This window comes from Rhea pennata, chromosome 2, assembly GCF_028389875.1.
Source record: "Rhea pennata isolate bPtePen1 chromosome 2, bPtePen1.pri, whole genome shotgun sequence".
NCBI classification, from domain to species: Eukaryota; Metazoa; Chordata; class Aves; order Rheiformes; family Rheidae; genus Rhea; species Rhea pennata.
In genome coordinates this window covers 9,677,204-9,698,298 of record NC_084664.1, presented here as the reverse complement: position 1 = coordinate 9,698,298, position 21,095 = coordinate 9,677,204, and the positions used below count along the sequence as shown (strand labels likewise).

Below are 21,095 nucleotides of genomic sequence, written 5' to 3'. Positions count from 1 at the left end.
AAAAAGAAGCTATAATACCAGCTGAGAAATCTTATCAGAATACTTTTTAAAAAAAGTCAAAAATTGGAACTCATTTAGAAGTTTCTGAAACCAATTAAACTATTAATATAATTCAAGATATCAAAATATGTTTCAAATGGAAAATAACAATACAGAGGCAACCCACTGTCACACAGGTTTTATCTTGCTCTTTTCTGACAAAGTAACAAAAGGTAGGGTGGTAAATGACCTGAAAGGCCCTGATTAGAACTATTGATTTTTCTCACAGAATTTTCAGCCTGATCTCAAACTCATTTGTCACACAATAATTGGTTATAATGAACAGCACAAGTCAATCTCTCTGACCTTGAACTCATGCACTCTCTTCAGAATCAAAATGTTGCCAAACGCAGTGCTGGAATATTAATAGTATACAGAGAATGCCTTTAATATTCCAGCCCTAGGCCGTTCTGAAAGTATTATATGCTATCAAATAACCTTTTTAAAGCTTCTTCAACTTTGGCCGAATGGGCTCTTATGAAAGTGGTGTGAAATGGACAGAGTCAAGGAAATGCAAATTATTGCCATCCTGGAAAAGAAATCAAATTGCTCTGGTGATACAATCAGAAACTTTTTTTTATTATAAAGCATATGTTTCATAAATTTTGTTTTTATTTTGTACAGTTAAAGATTTTTTAGCAGTCTCTACAATTCTCTAGTTAAAATTTCAACAGCTGAATATGCCACTTTTAAGTAAGATAGATTGATTGCCTCTAAATAAGAATAGGCTCTCAAAGTAACTTTGCATTTTGGTAAATTACAGCATAAATAACACTAAAATGTTTCTCAAAAACTAACTCAGTGACAAGCAGTTATTTACCTTGTAGTAACTGGGGTGCAAACTCTTGTCATCTTTTGCATGCATCTGACCCAAATGTGCGGGAACACATTTTGTTGTTCAAGTGTCTTTTATCCCTAATATCTCCCAGAATCCTCCCCAACCAAGGGGAAGAAGAGCAGATCAAATCCAACCGTATCATTGGTTCACAGATATATCAGCCCAATAAGAATAGTAGTTTGTATTTGTGGAATACAGACGCATAAGTCTTGAACATTTGTCTCCTCCTGATGCAACTCTTCTCTGAGTACCTATCCACAGGGATTACTCCCATGGTGACTAAGCAATAGCTGCATGTCTCATACTAGAAGTCTAATCTAAGCAATAGCTAAAATATAAATTCAACAAAATTATATAGATATATTTTGGTAATATGGGATACAGTTCTGGAATGAGATCTGTGCTTTTTAGGAAAATGTTTCATATTCCAAAAGGTTCTGAGCTTTCTCTATAGTTTTCAGACTAGAATTATGGTGATTAATGACTAAAAGGACTAGATTATGGGTCTTTGATAAACGGTAATAGGAACACACTTCTACAAACTAAAAAGGGTAGGGTGTGTTTGTGGGGGCAGGAGGAAGGGTGAGGGACAGAGGACACTGAAGAATTTAACCTTATAGTGAAAATCAAAGATTCTGGATTGGAGTATAAGAAGAATCCAAGCATCCAGAATGCATTAAATATGGCTAGCACGGGACAAGCAAATATAGGTAACCTCCAGACTGGAGGATGACATGCTGTTATTATTATTTTTATTCATATGCCATGAATAAAAATTTCAGTCATTTTCAAAGACAGTAAATATCACAAAATTATTCAAATGGTCCAAATAGAAAACCTGTTCCATTTAACTTAATAAATCAGTGTATTCACCTGCTTTGTTTTATATCAGATTACTCTGTATTTTATCTAAATGGGTTCGATGAATGTCAGTGAGTCAGCACCAAATTTACCTCAGGAGCCAGCAATATTTTTTTCCCCTTACAGTCAATTGAAGGGTGTCAATTTGCAAGAGTCTGCACAAGGTCAGCTCTTCTACCAGCTGTCCTTCATCATCACAAAATTGTCTGCTTATATCATTACCTAACATGTTCTGAAAGCCTTGGAAGATGTAGTTCATGATCTGCTACAAAACACTAACTCAAAGGCTTCATAATAGCAGTACAAAGACGCATATTTTGAGGCACACCAAAAAAAAAGGGGGGGGAGGGGGTTTCCAGCAGACCAGGAATGAACATCCTAAGGGACTGTGACCAACATGACCGCACAGCCCATCTTGGATCTAGCTAATCTACACTGATCAACCGCACTAGCATTAAACACAGAGGACTGACAAACTGCATTGCCACTGCACAGGAAGTTAGATGAATGCTCTTAGGAGAATCTTCAGGCAATTTGATCTCAAATATCATTTGAAATTTTTCTTTCAGAAGAAGTATTAACTCAGTGTTTTGTAGATTAATATGGATACTATGAACTCAATCCTCTCTTAAAGAGTTAGCTTTGAAATCAAGAGCAAAGAGCTCTGAAGCCATTCAAACTAAGTTGCCCATCTTATGAGGTTACTGCAGATCAGCCCATTAATAGGATAAGCAGACCTAAATCCTTCATCTCCATAAGCAAGTTGCTACTACTGCTAAGTCCTCAGTAAATACCCTTGCCACTACAGGAACACCAAAGAGGATAAAGAACCTTTTGCTCATTAACAAAATATTTGCATTAGCAGTCAGATTTGACTGGAACTAGTTGTGCAACGTCCCAATAATAAAGATTCATAATGGGTGGCAAACTCTTTACTAAGACAAAAATAGTGGTAATTAAAGCTCATCAGCTTTAAGAGCACCTCTTCTATGCTATTAGGAGCTTCATCAGATAAAGGACAGGGAAGACAAGACAGCAGACTGGATGAGGATGGAAGTTGTATACAATACCTACTGCTAACTGTTTTCATCCCTTTACTTTAATGAACTCAGGACAGATTTCTCCAAAAGCAGTATTTTGCCAAAAAAAAAAAGCAGTATTTTTGACAAGCAGAAAGCAGACATCCTTCAAAGACGCCATAAAGTTCACAACTTTGGAAGTGTGCTGACAAAAGTAACAACAGAGATGCAATATAACTTGGAGCAGGCTTCTTCCTAGATAAGCTCTTGATGCTCCACTCTTTTTTTCTTTTCCTGAGGAACTCCACAGCACAAAGAAATAGCATGTTGTAGATGGCTCCTTTTTTTGGAAAGGCTACAGCGTACAAGGCCTGTGGATGCAAAGTGGAGATCCTCGTCTGTCTTTGATTAAACACAAAACATTTCATTGTGGTTTGGAGGGAAGGCCAAACTTCAAGATAGAAGAAAAACTTCTGGCTAAAGTCCAAAGAGACTTTATGGAAAGTGCCAAAAGAAAATGTTACAAGCTATTTTTCTGAGTCCAGTTAAAGAGCAGCAGGAAGAGCAGTAATAGTTCTAGATCATACTCTATGTTTTAGCATGCCCTAAAACAAGAGATTAAGCTTCTGCTGTAACTTAAGGCCTAGTACCAGTAGCTTCAAGTACTAAACTTGCCTCTCATATAGTAACTTAAAAAAAAAAAAAAAAAAAAAAAAAAAAAAAAAAAAAAACCACACACAAAAGAAAAGACCTTTTTAGAGGTCTGCAAGTTTTATTACTAGTTAACAAAATTAAATGCAGAGCCACACAATTTGCAGAGTGTACCTATTCTGCCTTGCTTCCAAGGAACAAAAAAGGAATTGTGCAGCCAAAGCGACTTGGGTCCCTCAGCAGAATGAATCTAAGAACAGAAGGGATACTTCCAATGGACACCGGCAGTCAAAAGTTTGGTCTGTGGCATATACACATGAACCCATGTCTTCAACATATTTGCAGTTTTTCAGTTGCAATTTTAGAAACAAGAGGCTAGAACCATTTGTCCAAAAATTCCTGATGAGTCTTTGTAAAAAATACAGACCCAAATTGTATCATTTTGCTGCTTGTGTTTGAAACCACAAATTACCCTAAATAAAAACCATCTAAACACACATTACACATGATGACAAAGCTCCTACATCCGTAACAGGGTATGTGAGTCATCCTACAAAACATAGGTGCTGTACTTCTTAGACAAACAGGAAAAGAGTCAAGAATGAGGTTACAAGTGACCTTGAGAAGCACACTGCCCTCTTGCAAACTGGAAAAAGACTGTGGTAAGATGAATTCTCTAAACACAAGACAGTAAGGCACCATTATTACAATTTGGAAAATAAACCTATTCAACCTAACACAGTACCTATTTTATGTACTGTAAGTCCTGTAAAATAAACTGCACCAACATTAAACTCAACAATGCAACTTCAACATTTACTGCACTTGGGAGAATGAAATATAAAGGTTGTCTGTAAACATATTAATGGTATTCATTGCAATAAGCGGCAATATTAGTACATCTTGGCCTAGAGCACACGGATGAGTGCTCTAAAATTTCCCTCCTATTCCAAGTTCCAATATCTCATTTCTTGCAAAGAACTTCACATCATCCTTCTATGCCTTTTTTAAAAAAAAAAAAAGAAAAAAAACCCACACACACAAATGCTTAATAATGGCTTAGTTCTTCTCATCCTAAACTAGCCTCAACATGAACAGAATTAGGCTAACAGCCACCACCCGTCTTTCCCAATTTCATTGACAAAATGAAATCCTTAAAAATAACAGCTATTCTAAACATAGACATTTAAGAATTAGTGTTTTGCATTCTCCAAGGAATTGGAACACAGGCATGCTATTAGGGAAGCTGAACTATAGTTTTTATCTTCTAGTCACTCAGGTTGCAATCTTCTAAAATATTGGAATTCTGAAGGTGAGAAAAAACCTCTAATAGCCAATATTGCTATTCTCTGTGGTTCCTGAATGCTACGGCATTCATAAATACGGTCACAGCTCCTCAGGAAAAAGGATGAAAAAAAATTAGTCTTAATTTTCCAGTTGAAGACACTTGCAAAATGACCTGCCTAAGTCAGTTATGAGCAACAGAGCTAGAAAAGTGACAGAACATAACTATTTCTCATCTTTTTAGAGAGAAAAAGAATAGGACAAAGTTAGTTAATGGAAAAAAAACAAACAAACAAAAAAAAAAAAAAGAAAACAAGCAAGTAAAAAAGACTGTAAAACATTAAAGTCTGCCTTAAGGACAGAAGTGTCATAACCTACATTACAATAGTGAAAAATAAAGAAAAGATTAAATACTCAAAAGTTATAGTACTGCAATCACCAGTTTGTAAAAGCACCAATAAGTGGCACCAATGAACTGGACTGCCACAGCAGCGCAGCTGAAACGGAACAACTGCTACTACGCTCTTGTTAGAAGCATGTGGCTCTCTTTCAAGTTCCCGTCAAAACAAGAAGTGTTCCCTGTGTGCATACACACACTGACACACTTCCAGTAATTGCCAAGTGTACCTACATAGGCTTTACTGTCACGGTTAATATTACGAAGCACTAGGAGACACATCCATTCTTTCAGGGAAATATTTTTCCACCTCTTTTACAAAAATCTATGTGAAATAGATATTACAACTTGTTTCCAAAGATAGCCTTACCATAAAAAGGAAGCTTAATTTTGTAAAACTAAGAATTCACATGAATATAATTAGCTAATTTAAGGCTGGTTAGGGTATATTTAGGTTAGGATGTATTCAAAATTTAAAATGGAGAGAACAAGATGACTGCTGTCTTTTTAAATTGATTTAAGAGTGAAAAATATCAGTACATTTTTCTAAACATTGGCAGAGATATTTCAGGGCTAATGCTTTAAATTTCGTATGACCATATTATAAAAGAACTATAAAATGTCTTAGATGGTGAGGCCTATATCTGCTTTGTATAGGCTTACAAAACTTACCTGTAGTAACTGCCTGAAAGACAGAGACTTTCCTAGAGTTACTATATTTTCCATGATTTAGATTATTCCGAGACACCGAATTGAGGAGGAGGGGATTACTTAAGTCATTTTTGCAAAAAAAAGATCAAAATTAAATCTGAAAAGCTGAAGTATGGTGGGTTTTTTTATATTCCTGTTGAAAAGTAAGTGCACAGGTCAAACACTGCTAGCTATGGATTACTTTTGTGCTTCACTTGTGGAAATTAGGGATGGTCATAGCGAATTCAAGAACAAAATGTGAAGCTAATAACCAGCAGCTTAAAGGGAAGAAAGTATTATCACAACTAAAGCTTTCAACAGTTGTTGAAAAAGATTTGGTCCTTGAGACAAAATTCAGGGTCAACTGAACTATAAAGATTTACAGTTCTGTTCAGAATAATCCAATATTCAGAAACCATCTGAGATTAAATTTTCTTCATTTAACCATCGTGTTTCTCTAGCATCTCCTGATGTTCAGTATAAACAGCACCACCAGCACAATCCTATCCCCCCACTCTCACATTAACAGTGCACATAGAGTCTCTTCTTCTAGCATCCAAGAGCAGCAGTGCAGGGAAGTGGTCACTTGTTCACAGCACCTGACCCAGGCATCTCTTTTTCAATTGTGCAGAGTATTAGCAGAACAAAAGGCATTTTTTTTCCAAAACCAAAAATTTAGAGCATTTCTGATTTTTCCTAGATTAGAGATGAGGCCAAAATGTTATGTAAACGAGGCATTTCCTTCTTCAACAAGAAGGAACTCCCTAGACAATGCAGAAGCAACTTCCTACAAGAGTGCTCAAGACCCTAGAGATGACTGGACAGTCTAAAGGAAAACAGCATTAGGAAAACAGCTATCTAAATAGACCATTTTTCTGAGATATAAAATATCACAGGAAATGGAAGCAAAGAGGTTTTCTGATTTGGGAGGAAACGCTGAGCTGAAAAAATACTGGTCAGAATTGCTGCAAGATAAATATAGACTCAGTGGTATTTCAGAGGCTGGTATCTGTTGAGGGCCTTTCCTCAACCTCTGCCTTGTCACAGTAGAAACGACCCTCCTCCTGCAAAACAGATTCCCCACAGCCTTGCCAACCTTCCAGACCTTTTTTGTTAGTGGAGACTGTTCTTGCCATCTTATTAAACAGGAAAATATTATTCAGCAGAGAGGCCTCTAGCAGCACCAAAAAACACAAATAACAGAAAAACAACAAAACCAAACTTTACCTCTGGTTCAGATTTTACTTCTGATTTTGTTTGGCCCATTGGTGTGATTGTTTTAGCTTTCATCTCAGGCCTTCCCTGTGAGTTTCCAATACCAGCTACAGGCTTGGTGGCAGACATAGTGCTGGTAATGGGTTTGACCTGAGCAGCTGGAGTAGAAGTTCGCCTGTTGTTGCTCACTTCCATCACATGTGACGGAGCTATTGGCAACTCACGCAAGTTGCTGTTTCTTGGAGCAGTTGTTTGTAGCTGCTGATTGGAACGCTTGACAATATTCTGGGAGGGTGTGTTCTGAAAAGCAGAAAAAAAATGCAAAGACTTCCACAACAAGCAAGATTAAAGTGTTTCCTCTTTCAGATTTTTCACGATTAAGTTAGGCTTCCAAGTTTGGCAAAAAGTCTTCTTAAATAGCAACCCTATTTTTAAGGTAAGTTACAGAAATGAGAACATTCTAACAACAGCTTTATTTTTAGCAAAATCTAATCTCACTCGTTTACATCCTTCTCAGATGTGCCTTTCACCAAGTGATTTATTTTCCTAAGCAAAGCAGTTGTTCTGATCTGCAATCATACGGAACAGCTACAGATGCTGCTCCATAGGAACTGTTGCATCACCCCAACCTACCAAGCAACAGAACACACTGCACCGGAGCAAATTCACTCGTGGGTTTCGAAACCTGTGCTTACATGCCTGTTACATGTGCCTGAGATGGGACCCAGATGCCAGCAGTACTCACATGCCTGGGCTTCATGGGCTGTCGCTGCTGGCACTGCATCCGGTTGTTATTGGGCTGCTGCTGAGTGGCCGGCATGTGGGGCCGGAACTGGGGCTGGTTCATGGGCATCAAGGGCTGCGGGGGGCCCTGCAAGTGGTGATGGTGCTGCTGCTGCTGCTGCTGGTGATGGTGCTGCTGCTGCGGCTGGTGATGGTGCTGCTGGGGCTGAGGCTGGGGCTGGGGCTGCAGTGGTGGATGCAACGGACCCTTTGCAGGAAGAGAAAGTTATTTGGTGTTAGCGCTGCGATAATAAACCCTGGAGAAGTAGCACCCAGCCTCCCCTGATCTCAAAATATCTTTAAGCAGCTACGGAACAGGTTAAACCAAGCGATTTGGCTCCATACCCAAACTTGTGCAACCCACGAGCAGAAATGGAAAAAGGCGGATGAAAGAGTTCCCTCCCCGTCCCCCTTCTTCGAAGGGCTTAACCGGCTGGTTTTATCCCTGCATTTCCAGACACCGGCGCTTCCCCCCGCCAACGCCGGAGAGCAGCCGGCGCGCAGCGCCGCCTCCCCGGCGGGCGGCAGAGGGCGCTGCAGCGCCGCCCGCGCGCGCCCGCCCGCCCACGCGCGCCCGCCCCGCCCACGCGGTACCTGCATGCTGGGCTGCGTGTGCGTGGCCAGGAAGGGCTGCGCCGGCGCCTGCAGGAACTGCTGCCGCGGCGGCATGAAAGGGCGCGGGCTGGCGGAGCCCGGCTGGTTGAAGTGCAGCATCCCCACGGGACCCTGCGGCTGCATGTTGGGCCGCACGGGCCTCTCCCGGGGGAAGACGGGCTGCTGCCCCTGCTGGTTGAACGCCGGCCCCGGCTGGCTGAAGGGCATCGGGTTTTGCGTGGGGACGGGGTGCGCGCTGTTAAGGAGCGGCGGGGGCGGCGGCGGCGGGGGGCTCCGCTGCTCGAACAGGGGATGGCCGGGAAACCGGGGATCTGCGAAGCAGAGAGGTAACTCGGTGGCGGCCGCCTTGGGAAACAGGCACCCTCTCCAAACACGCGGCTTCCCCTTCCTTCAGGGGAGTAAACTTGACATTTGAAAAATACATGAGTCATTTACAGCTATCCCCAACCTTACATTTCTGTCGCTTGTACCTCCTGTGTATAAAAGGAACTGCTGCTTGAAAGCACAACTGTTAATAAATGGGAATTAGGAATAACTTAAAAACTCGAATGAAACCAATGAAAGATTACAGGGATTAGAGTTCAAGACATACAGGAACTCCTAAAACTTTGCTGCCATGGAGGTTCAGCAGCTTTTTACATTTTATACATACATATATATATGTATATATGTGTATACATGCATATATATATATGTATGTATGTATATACACACATCCCTTTATATATATGTATATAGAGAGAGGGGTTATGTGTATGCATACAGACTCATGTACACACACACACTTACTATCCATTTTGTTTCTTATGCTGTACCGTTTTAGCTAACTTTAATGGAGTCCACATAGTACTCTTTAACACCACTTATAGTACCTTGTCTTCAAGTTCCTGGGGATGCTTCACATTATACATAAACTACATGTTCACTGTACAGAAAGTACATTTTATATGTTAAGTGCAATAAAAATCCTTACCTCCTAAGAAGAAAGAGTCTCTTTCCTGAGGCGGTGGCGGAGGGAGTGGTGGCGGAGGGGGCGGCGGGCCTCTCCACTGGTCCTGCATGGGCAGCCTCGGGGCTTGGGAGAAGTTGGTAGGAACAGGTCCAGGAGTATGCTGCTGGAAGTCTGGAGGGCCCTGTTTAATAGGACAAAATTGAGACTAGGACCACTAGAAATTTGATATCTGAGATTATATATAAACATATATATACATATACATATATATAATTTGAAAAGTACAGTTGCTTTTATGAGTTACCCCCTAAAATCTATACAAATTGGCAGTCCTTACCGAGTCATTCTTTTGCAATGGAGGAGATATTAAGTATGGAAAACAGTATTTTGAGATGAATTCTCAATGTTTTAATAATCACTGGCACCACAGGAATGCCATTTCTTCTCAAGCTTACTGAAATCCGTGCAATTATTGACCTTCTTTCCCATTAATCCAAAAAAATCTGAATGTCTACTTTAGAAAACATTCCTGACATTTATCTTCTTAAACAGTGCTATTCTTTCTCATCCATTTAGTACAACATAAGCTACAGAAATGAAGCAGCTTTACTTAAAAAGGAGAACAAAAAATTACGGCATCCAGAAAACTAAAAAAAAAATCTTTCAAGATCGTACAGGAGAGCACTTCCGTAATTCATAACTTAAGCATATGAAGCATTGCAAGAATGATGAAAGGTTAAAAGATCATCTTCATCCTCTCAGTTAAAATAAATATGTCCCTTTATATATTGCAGGACAGCAGTATCTTAATTCAAAAGCAGAAGTATGCAAAAGACATGATTAATTCAGTAACTCATGCTATTACCATTTTTCTTTTATATCAAAAGCTGATAATGTATTTTAGCACCGTCTGCTAACTGAAAGAAACTATGCGTCACAAATCATTACGTTCACAAACTTTGCCCTACGATGTGCAAGTAAATCAAACAAATAATCAACATAATCTAAGAATATCTCATTTCCTATCTTATGTGAATTTTGAAATCAGTGGTGGCATCCGTTCTGTCTACATCTAACACCCACCTGCTGCTTAGAACTTGCCCTTGCTAAAAACAAGCTTTTTGAAACAGATTTAAGAACAAACACTCCTTGCTCTACTGAAATATGGCCATTGGGCAAAGGATCAAACTGAGTTAACAGTTAACATTTATTTATTGAGCTGCCCTAACCAAGAGCGTGTATAGTCTCACCCTATCCCAACCGCGAGGCAGAGTGCCCGGGCTTACAGCTTCCGTGCAGGTGTCCCTCACAACTGAGCAAACTAAAAGCATACACCAGATATGATGCATTTCAACAGTAAGTTACAGTCACTTAATGATGACATCAGATCATTTACCCGTGTTTCAGACACTTAACAAAGGGCTGAAGCGGCATGACAAAATTAGGAAGTGGAACATTTCAGGGTGATGTTTGTTCCATGGGCATGTTCGTTCTTGATGAGCGCCTGCCCCACGCAGCAATGCAACGCTAATGCACAAAACTAAATGCACTTAACTTAGGCATAAGAGATTATTAATTAAAAATAAACAAGTAAACAAGAAAAATAAGAACAGGAAATACCCTGAAATGAAAAAACATAACTATCTTAAACTGAAATCATTAGTACCACCAGCACTGAAGCTTATACTGTATGTCCACATAACGAAGGGAAGACCTCCAATATCCAAGTAAGTCTTGTATGTTATGATCCATAAATATTTTTAATGCAAAGATATTAGTATTTTAGCAAAAGAACTTCCTCACACAGCAACAGCATTTGTCTGGGAAACTGAAATCTTCTATTCACTGCCAAAGTAGCAGAAGTCAAAGCTGCTCCACATCCTTCTATCAGCACGCTCCAGCCACGGTTTGCAAGGACCAAGCAAACAGAAGACAGTGCTGCTGAAGATCTACATCTATTAAATCTCTGGCCTCCTTGAAAATGCCTGAATGGAGATAATTTGAGATACTAACACCTCCGATTTCAAAGCAAAACTAAGACTACTTATTCTGTGTCACTAAAGAGCCATCAACTGTAAATACTTTATCATTCCTAGACATTCAAGGATCTATATTCACCAGTGTCCCTAGCCATCCCATCTCCTACAGCTATTTAGTGGAAAGACATCATTTTACAGTCAAGCCTGACAGTCCTCATAACATACATACTATTTATAGGAGAATCTGCTACGCTTCTGTAGGCTAACACCCCCCTGCACAAAATATTCTTGCCACCTCAGAAAAGACTAAAACCTTTGAATTTCTAAAGCTGTCTGCAAACAATAGCAGCCGGAGGAAGAGGGAGTCATTTGGGATGGAGGAAAGTGACATTTATTTGTCCCATCAAAATCTACTTCGGTTTAGCTGAACTCGGCTGTTCAGCTGCATTGCCCTTCTCTTGCGTTGAACAGGACAGCCTTGGCCGCCTGCCAAAACAGCAATGCACACAAACCTTGAGGATCCTGACCCTTCGCTGCCACGATGCAACAGGACCATCACCGCACGGAGGAGCTGCCAGAGCTGCTTTCAAACTAAGGTTAAATGCATCCCCTCATCCTGGAAACCTTGGTGATAAAAGCAGATTTATCAAAGCATAGTGCGCTCAGCCTTCGGTCACATCAGGGAACACACAGCACTTCTGCAAGTCACCTAATCTCCAGTGAAGTACCCACAAAAGCAACTCATACTCAGCTCTAACTTTATCACTATATAATGCAAAAGGTCATTGCAGCTGAGGCAGGGAGAGAGACTCATTCACTAGGGCAGTTTTCATATGAGACTTTTTTTTTTTTTTTTTTAATCTTACAGCTCATTTGCAGCCCTTAGCCACATGAGCGTATCACACATGGCGAGAGAAAGACGCCTGGACGGGCAGCCTGGTGTTTCCTATTTTCAGAGTGCTTCACTTTGAAACTCTGAAGTTCTTATAGTAGGTCTCTCTTGTCACAACATATGCCTACATATAAGATGTCTTAGTTATTTCTAAAGCAGCAAGTGGAAAAACAAATTGCCTGGAAACCTAATGAAAAGCTGGGTGAAGAAAGCATGAGAACCACAAGTTTACCACCTAGGCTGAAGAGCAGCAGTAATCCGTCTATGCTTGATTTCAAGCAAATGGCATTATAGTGACCAATAATCCCCTCTACTTGCTTTTTTCAAAGTCAACATATTCTGCCCCAGTCAAAACCTCACCAGTCTCTCCCCTCACTACTCTACTATCAGTTCCTTGCTCAATTAATGTTAGTTCTCTTTCGATCCCGCTTGCTCTTCAGTGATATCCTCTCATCCCTACCACTTCCTCCGCTCTGCCCACTGGTCCCCAATCCCAGCGTGGATCCAGTTTCCCAACTGGCCATCCTGTCTTGTGGCCACCAGTTGTAAACTCCCACTTGCCTCATGCCTTGGCTCAGGTTAGAGACTGTTTTACACTTGCATTCTCTTATCTCCAATTTTTTTAGCCACAATCAAGTTCTAACTTGTATCCAGCCTCTCTTGCCTGAATAGTTAGTGCAGGCAATTTCCTCTTTTTCTCGTGAGCAAAGGAGGAGCTAATGGAAAAAAGAAAAAAAAAAAAAAAAAAAAAAAAAAAAAAAAAAAAGATTCTCTACTTAAAAAAAGAAAAAGAAAAAAAATAAAAAAAAGATTCTCTACTTAAAAAAAGAAAAAGAAAAAAAATACACTGTTTCTCATAACAGCTTCCCCTCTCTCCTTGCCACCCTATCCCCTTATTATTATGCCCAGGATCTACCTCTTCCCAAAGCAGCCCTGAATTGCAAATGAACGGAAAGTCCTGCTGAGTTTCACGCAGTTTGAGATCTTATATACTGAAACATCCTCAGTGCAGTCAAACAGTTTTTTTCCTTGAAAAATTGAATAGCTATAAAATATGCAAAACACGATTTCTAAATAACTCACTTGGGCAAAACAGTATTTTTTTTTCCTGCAGCTTTAGTCTCAGAAGAAAACTATTTGGAAAAATTCATCCAAAACAATTTAAATAGAGGCAGATGAGCAGCACAGACCATTTTGCCTCAAACCACCCCAGTATGGTAATATTACACACCCCAAGAGCAGCCTTACACTTCCCATCGTAAGGAAGCTTTAAACCTTTATGAAAGCAGCTTTGCTATGTTTTAAAAGTGAATAACATGCAGTTAGTTTAGATCTAAGAAAGGTCACTCTTACTAAAATGAGATTGATTATTTATAAAAATATCATAGAAACTAACAATCAGTAAGATACTTTACTGTATGAAAAAAATAAGCAATATTGATTTGGAGATCCCTTCAGTACCAAAGGTGGCCATCTGGCTTAATTTAAGATGCAATTTTGACTATCCCCTCAACCACCTAACATATTTTGAGCAAAAATAACAATTACATGATTGGAAAGCATTTTTTAAAGTATAAGCTAGTTGTTATTCTTAAATTACAAACAAAGTGCACCTGAAATCAGCCAGATTTTGCAAACTATAATGCTGGATACTTAATTTTGCATTTCTTTGAGTATAAATGCAGTTTTCTTTGATACTTAATTTTACATTTTTGTTTTTTTCTTCTCTCATCTCCTAAAGCTGCATTCAAAATGGTTTAAAATGCATTAAAATTGCAAAAATAACAAATTCTCCCCAAGATGCATTAAGAGTTTTCTACTCTAGTTTTGTTAGTGTTATATTTTATACAAGTATGTCCTACAATACAAGCTTGAGTCAAAATAACTCCACAACAGTCCAACAGAACACCAGAGGGAGAATAAAGTATTTTAAATCCATAGCTCTTCTTATTCACTTCTTTTTTCAACTCCTTATAATTATGAGCTCTGCTTTTTGGTTAATGCTTTGAGATACAGTTAACCTTCAAAGGTATTAAGTTTTTAGAGATTGCAAACATTTTCCAGTCTTAAAGCCAACCCTACTTTTCCATTTTGCAGGTAAAATAACACAAAGATCCTTTTTACATCCTACATGATCATGAGTTGTCTCTCACTGTCAGGATTCATTAATACCAAAGTGTCAAATCCGGTTACTAAAGCAATGCCCCTTCCCCATCAGCAGAGCTACTCTATGCACAATAGAATTTTTTTTTCTTTTATTCTAAAAGTTTCAAAAGGGGGAAAACTACATAAAATTTGGCTGATATAAAATCATACCACAGTAAAACAGCACAGTCCACATGCAGTTAAATGCCATTGAGAAATGTCCACTTATGTTTTGTCACTTACGAAATTTAACTTTATGTATATGGCATTCTGAAAAACTAATAAAATATTATGAATAATCACATTTCTTGGCTGGTAACTAAAGGACAATCAGGCAAAGTCAATTACAGAGACATCTGTCATTTGCAGAAAAAATGAATTACAAATATTTGCTCCTAAAAAGAAATCAGGAGTCTGATTCTTTTCCTTCTAACATCAGTGAAAAAGACTGACCTCCAATATTTTTTTAAACTAGCATTGCTTCTGCTAGTCCTAAAACATGAAATAAAATTTTGTCCCTAAATCACAGTAATATGGGTGGGAAAGGGCTTGTACTTTCAAAATTTTACAGTGTCAAGGTCCTCCTTTCAAATTAAATTTCAAGACAGTTCCAACAGAAATGTGTGTGATGGACATATTCCACACACTATATATAAAACTTAATTCTATACGTTTCAACCAGAGCTATCACTTCCAGATATAAATGAATTTAGTTTTTCAGGAAATACGCAAAATTTGCTGAATTTAAGTTATGAGGCACTTGTTTATTACCTGAAATACCACTACATTTATGTTGTTAGTTTTTTCCAATTTCTAGGACAACACTAATATCACAACTTCAGCTTCTAATTAAAACATTGTAATTGTCTCAAAGATAGCAAAAAAACCCCATAAATTTAAAAAGAATTCAAAACCTTTAACTGCAGTTAAGCTAAACTTCTAGGAGTGGATTATTTTTATCATTAGGTGTCACACTCCACATTCAGCAAGTCTTTGCTTCTAATAACCCCCAACTGCATTCTGGTGTTTTGTAGGAAAGACTACTCACAGTTATTTAACTTCAAAAACTAATGAAGAGCAGGTGCAAAAGACAGTTTTCATAATGGTCTATTTTTGATAGAATAAGCATACTGTAACACAGCTCCATAATAAATCTCTATGTGCACAGTAGTTACTTCCATTTTTCATGGTTTCGCTATCCAGACAGTTTCAAGTTACAACCAACTATTCAATACACACTAAGTAAGGCTCCTAACAAAAAATAATTTAACTATCACTTTGCCATTACTACTCCTTGTAGGAATTCTAGTAATACTTAATAAATCTTATGGACTTCAAAATACATTTAAGTTAAGAAATTCCAGCTAAATGAATGGGACTCTTGCAAGTTCATGTAATTAGTCAAGTTCTAAACTTTCCACCCAAGATTGGGGCCAACTTTAACACTGGAGAAAAGGACAAATATACTGCTGCAACTTTGCAGTGAGACCTTATAAATCTGGATCAGATTAATGCAGATGTTTCCAGAGATTCTGGAGTTGCCAGACTTCCATATGGGACAAACACAGTAGAGAGTAGACAGTGTTCTCTGCCTCCCTGTTATCGCACTGATTATTTAGTAAGAGCACAGCAAATAGCAAGGAAGGAAAGAAGTCCAAAATGGAACTTCTAGCTATATTTAGAGCTAGTTGCAAAAAGATCATAGAGAAACAGAAAACAAGTCCTGAATCAAACTTACTCACCACATCTCAGACAGGGCTGAGAAAAAAAATACATATACAATAATAAAAAAATTCTTAAAATAATCTACACATCTCTGTTCTCAAAAATTAAAGCATTCTGCAACTACTTCAGCACTGTATAATTCTCTTGACACCAGCAGGTGAAGCCCTGGTGTTGAAAAGTATTTCAAAGGGCCCAAGAAAGATTTTTGAAAGCTTGAGGGGTCATGTACACCTCAACCAGGGCTCAGTGCCTCTCGCTACGGATGGGTGGGCTGAGAGGGGACCCAGCTCTGGCCGGTCCCATTCGTGCCTTTTGTCAAAATCAAACGCTATTTCACTCCCTGTACACTGAAAGCAAGCTACCGAACATTTAAGATTTTTCTTAAATCATTAAAAATCCACATGATTTTAAGAAATGTAACTGCTTAACTCTACCACTTAATTTATCCTAGCATAACTTTACTTTGAAATGTTTAACATTTGTTTCATCTTTTCAAATGCAGGGACTTAGGTCTAGAAAGAAGGTGCTTTGGAAATAGGGTTATGAGGGGATAAGAGATCACAGTCATGAACTTTTTACAACTACTTAGAAGTTAAACATACCTGCACACTGAAGTGCTGCTGACAAGTATTTTATTGTCTCAAACCTTTAATTTTGCAAAGTGTACTCTGACCTCTTCCCCCCCCCCCCCCCCTCAAAAAAAAGCACCCCCTCCTACTCTTCCACACACTACAAATTATAGCCTCTCGGACTGACACTGTTATACAGTTCCACATGCCTGCCACTTATGCAATTTCCCTTTTTACTAATGTTCATTATTCAATAAGGCATAAACTTACATGTTATCAATCACTTTGGAGAAAAAGAAAAACATGCAATGCAAACTTGTGTCTACAATTCATTAGAGTTGTGAATAGCTCATTGAACATGACTTTCACACACTCAAGCAATCCCACCTTCTGAAAGAACATGAGATAAGGTTACTTTAATCCTTTCAAAGGACTGCACTATTTTGCCTTCCTTTTATCCCTTCAAATATCCTCCTAGTTAAGAAATTAACATTCTCGCTCATACAATTCTTACAGAAATTGTACTTTTACTTTTCTGCATCTCTTGTTAATTACATGATGTTATCTCCAATAATCTATTCATGAAGCACAGATAACTTTGGTTACCAATAAAAGGGAAAACTTAGCATAAATTGCTTAGCACAAAGTTAATCTTATAAAGCAAGGAATAAAGAGGATCTAACAGCTATTATATGACTTATCAGCTTCTCTGAAAGGGTCACTCTACTTTTTTTTTTCCATGAGACTAATTAAATACCTTAACAATGTCATTGAAACTTCATGAATCTTTCAATAAATTACACCCTGCCTCTACAACATGTTTTCATTTATTAATCTCACTTAAAATGCAAAGAGCTAGGAGAACCCCATTGACAGTTAAGCAGGGCCACTCAGTTAATTCTTCTTATATGGTTTAAATGCAAAGAATAATGACCACTGTAACCTATGACAATTAAAACTATAGCCATCTGTCACAAGATGTTAATCCTCTTATTTCAGCAGCCACCAGACTTTTTGAAAAGCTTCCCTAAAATGCCCACCTTCCAGAGCAAAGAACTGACTCGTCATCCTCTTGCGTAAGCTGCCTGCTTTCACATATGGTGAATATGGTTCAAAAAAGTTTCAAGTACAAATGTATGCAACCTGCTGGACATACTGAAGTTCATTTCACACGAATTTTGTAGTGTTCTCATTTACTGCACGCAGCATATAGAAAGATAATGATTCCCTGAAATTTTACAGCATAACATATTCTGATATGAGTATGAGGTCTCAATGGCCCAGTAGTCTCCCTGTGGTATCTACAACAAGCCACATTATTTCAACGAGGTGAAAGAAAACTGATGATTTTCCTGAAAGAATTAGGATTTTAAGGAGATCCTATATATATATATATATATATATATATATATATATATATATATATACACTACTCTTTAAATATTTTTTATCAAGAACAAAAATTAGAGTAAGACATCATCAGTATCATAAAACTCAAGACAATGAATACATGCCATCCAAATGTGTCTTTTCAAAGTTCCTGGGATACAGTTGCTGAGATGAAAATACAAGGAGAGAGCAACTGCTGGTTCAAGTAAGTGGACAGCACAGATCCTAGCATTACAGACAGATTCAGTTTGGGAGAACACATTGATATTTCCCTAAACCAAGTCTAAAGTAATTTTTAACACTAAAGATGTACCACATAACCAGGACCAGCTTCTCTTTGACACTATGCAATTCTAGTAAATAAAGCATGCTGGGATGTTTAGGTACAAAACCAGAGTACCTGTAAGAAAAAACACTGATGTCCGATTTCTTTTTAAGCCCCAAAATATAATTCAGTCATCATGGAAAACCAATAAGAACATGGTAATATAAAATATCCATCCTAAAAAATGGATATGGCCAATACTGAAAAAGGAAGATAACTAACTGGCTTTTAGCCATACTAAGACCATACCAAGCAGTTCAGGAGACTGAAGATAAAAAAAAAAAAATAGATTCACTGTCTGTAAGGCAGTGTCCTTTTCCCCAAAGTTTCAGCGCATCCCTCTGGTACATGAAGCACAGCCATAGTGATGTTGCAAAAACAGACAAAAATTCTCACAACTTCAGTGCATTTCTAAAGGAACCTTAGAAAGCCCAGGAGAAGCAACAAGGCAAAACAGCCCAGAAGCAACCGCTGCTACACAAAAACATCTCTCGACAGATAGATTTCCTGGGCCTTTGCTCCATCATTGAAGTACAGAAGGTAGAGAGGAGAAATCCGCAGGGCAAACGGTTCCACTCAAGAGCAACGCTCCGAAAAGGCTCCTACATGACACATCAATATAGGAAAGGAACATTAAATCCCAACCGCAGCTCTGAATCACAGCGGTACGACTGAGCACAACAGCTCTCGCCAGCCTGCCTGGTGCTGCTGGAGGAAGAGCCATCTACAGCGAGAAGCGACGGCCCATTACAAAAATGTCACAGGTGCCTCCACTATTTGAAGAAAGAATAAACCCAAACTTCTTACATGAGAGTACAAACCTAAGCAATTTCTTAAGCAGGTGTTTCACACTCATATGCTGGGCAGCTTCGGTTTGACCCTGGTTTGTAAACCTCGCTAGGGCTGTGGTGGTCTTTGGGGACCTGACGTGGAAGAGAGGGGGATCATTCCTGTCTGGTATTCTCCCTCTCTCTTCCCTCCACCCTCACTTTTTAAGGTTAATACAATACAGAAAGACCAAGAAATACCACAGAACAGAAACTGGAGAACTGGCAGAGCAGACATCAGAGAGCCAGATGCATGAGCTCTCTTCTCAAGAGCAGAGAATTTCATAATCATTTGAAAGACAATAAAATCTTTCTGAGCATGTTTGTACTGAAAAATGACAGCCTAATTAGCAATGTATAAATAATTAGGGTCCCCCCCCCTTAAAAAAAAAAAAAAAAAAAAGAGAGAGAGAGAGACATCTTCTGCTTTCAGAACTATTGAGATAAAACTCCTATAAAAGCTATACCTTATGCTTAGAGCTGAGACTACTGCATGGAAATATTAAGACAATATATATTGATCTTGTGCATCTCAGTGATCTGCAAATCACTGTTGACTAGAAAGAGATTTCAGAGAGGCCACAACTAATCTGGATCATGAATATCAAATTCAGGATTTCTCTATTATACTCCAAGCTTGATAGCTCAGTTACAGTTAGTTTAAAAGCAACCAGAAAACCCCAAAATAAAAACATGTGACTTGGTGATGATGCTTCTCCCTCCGATTAAAAATGCTCAGATTGCCACAAAAAAAAATGTCAAGCAAAAAAATCAACTTTATAGAAGACTATTAAAACCGCGGCTAATCTGGACCTCGATTTGTATTAGAAAATGCTATTTCAGACCTATTTAGTAGTTAAATTATATCATTCCTAATTCATAATTCTGAAAGGAAATTTCATTTTGCAGATGTTGTACATATCCCTGCCCTTGTTTGCAAGGTCACTCGAATGCAAGCACATTACACCCCCAGGGCTCCCAATGACTACTTCTGTGTCAAGTATTAAGGCCTAAACTTTTCTTTTTTTGGGTATCCTACAATTAAGCTATAGTATTCCTCTAAATTAGCTCAGTTTAGAGTAAACTCTAGTAGTCAATAGTGAGCCAAACATTTTTCACTCTACATTTAAAGGTAAATGGCAAGAACTGAGGGTGCAGAAGATTAATATGTATCAGTTGATAGATAACGGAAAATCTGATTTTCCCTGTGATAGTACAAATGGACTGAATTGTCTTTTAAATGATGTTTTTCGGCTCAGTTAAAAACCACTTAAGACAATTATACTATCATCTAGAACTCTATGTTATAACACACATTTCAGTTCTACATTCAGTATTTAAGCACTAGTTTAGTCTTACTGCATTGTAGTGAAAAATCAATTGTATAATATTTTAATGGATTTTTTAGAAGAGGAGTCCTGACTTTTGCTAGAAATCTTCTAATGGCGTCCAATTAATGGCTATATAGCTGCATGATTAATATATTTTCCTATGAGTCTTGATGAAAATTTATGCTTTGCTCATAATGCTTTGAAAAAAAAATCATTTTAACTACATTCATCTAAATTCATCAAAATCAATTAGCAGGTAATAAAGGCGAGACTGAATTTGAGAAAATCTGATGTCATTAATGCAGATTTTTTTTTTTTTTTTATTCTGCAACTCAAATTTCTTTGGCAGTCCTAAACAGAAATTACTAAACATAAAGGTAAATGTCAAAAAACTGTGAAATGTAAACACACAAGTTTTCTGTTTGATTTTAGAATCTACAGAGCACATGCAAAGTGGAACTAGCACGACAAACTAAAGGGTTACTACTGCATTTAGAAACCATCTATTTCTCTTTTCTTTAATAGCTGTTACCATCATGTTTAGCTGCTGCTGCTGCTGCTCTTGCAGA

At 38.3% G+C, this 21,095-nt stretch overlaps 1 protein-coding gene across 5 annotated transcripts in view; it reads right to left on the bottom strand.

Annotated features, from left to right (window-relative positions):
- Positions 1–21,095, bottom strand: part of RBM33 (RNA binding motif protein 33) — a 97,761-nt gene that overhangs the window by 30,691 nt on the left and 45,975 nt on the right. For all 5 annotated transcript variants that reach the window (XM_062568823.1, XM_062568824.1, XM_062568825.1 and 2 more), the window contains 4 exons: positions 9,366–9,525; positions 8,372–8,703; positions 7,740–7,985; positions 7,007–7,294 (listed from right to left, as the gene is read on the bottom strand). In XM_062568823.1, the coding sequence (XP_062424807.1) occupies positions 7,007–7,294; positions 7,740–7,985; positions 8,372–8,703; positions 9,366–9,525 (1,026 nt within the window). The remainder of the gene's footprint in view (positions 1–7,006; positions 7,295–7,739; positions 7,986–8,371; positions 8,704–9,365; positions 9,526–21,095) is intronic.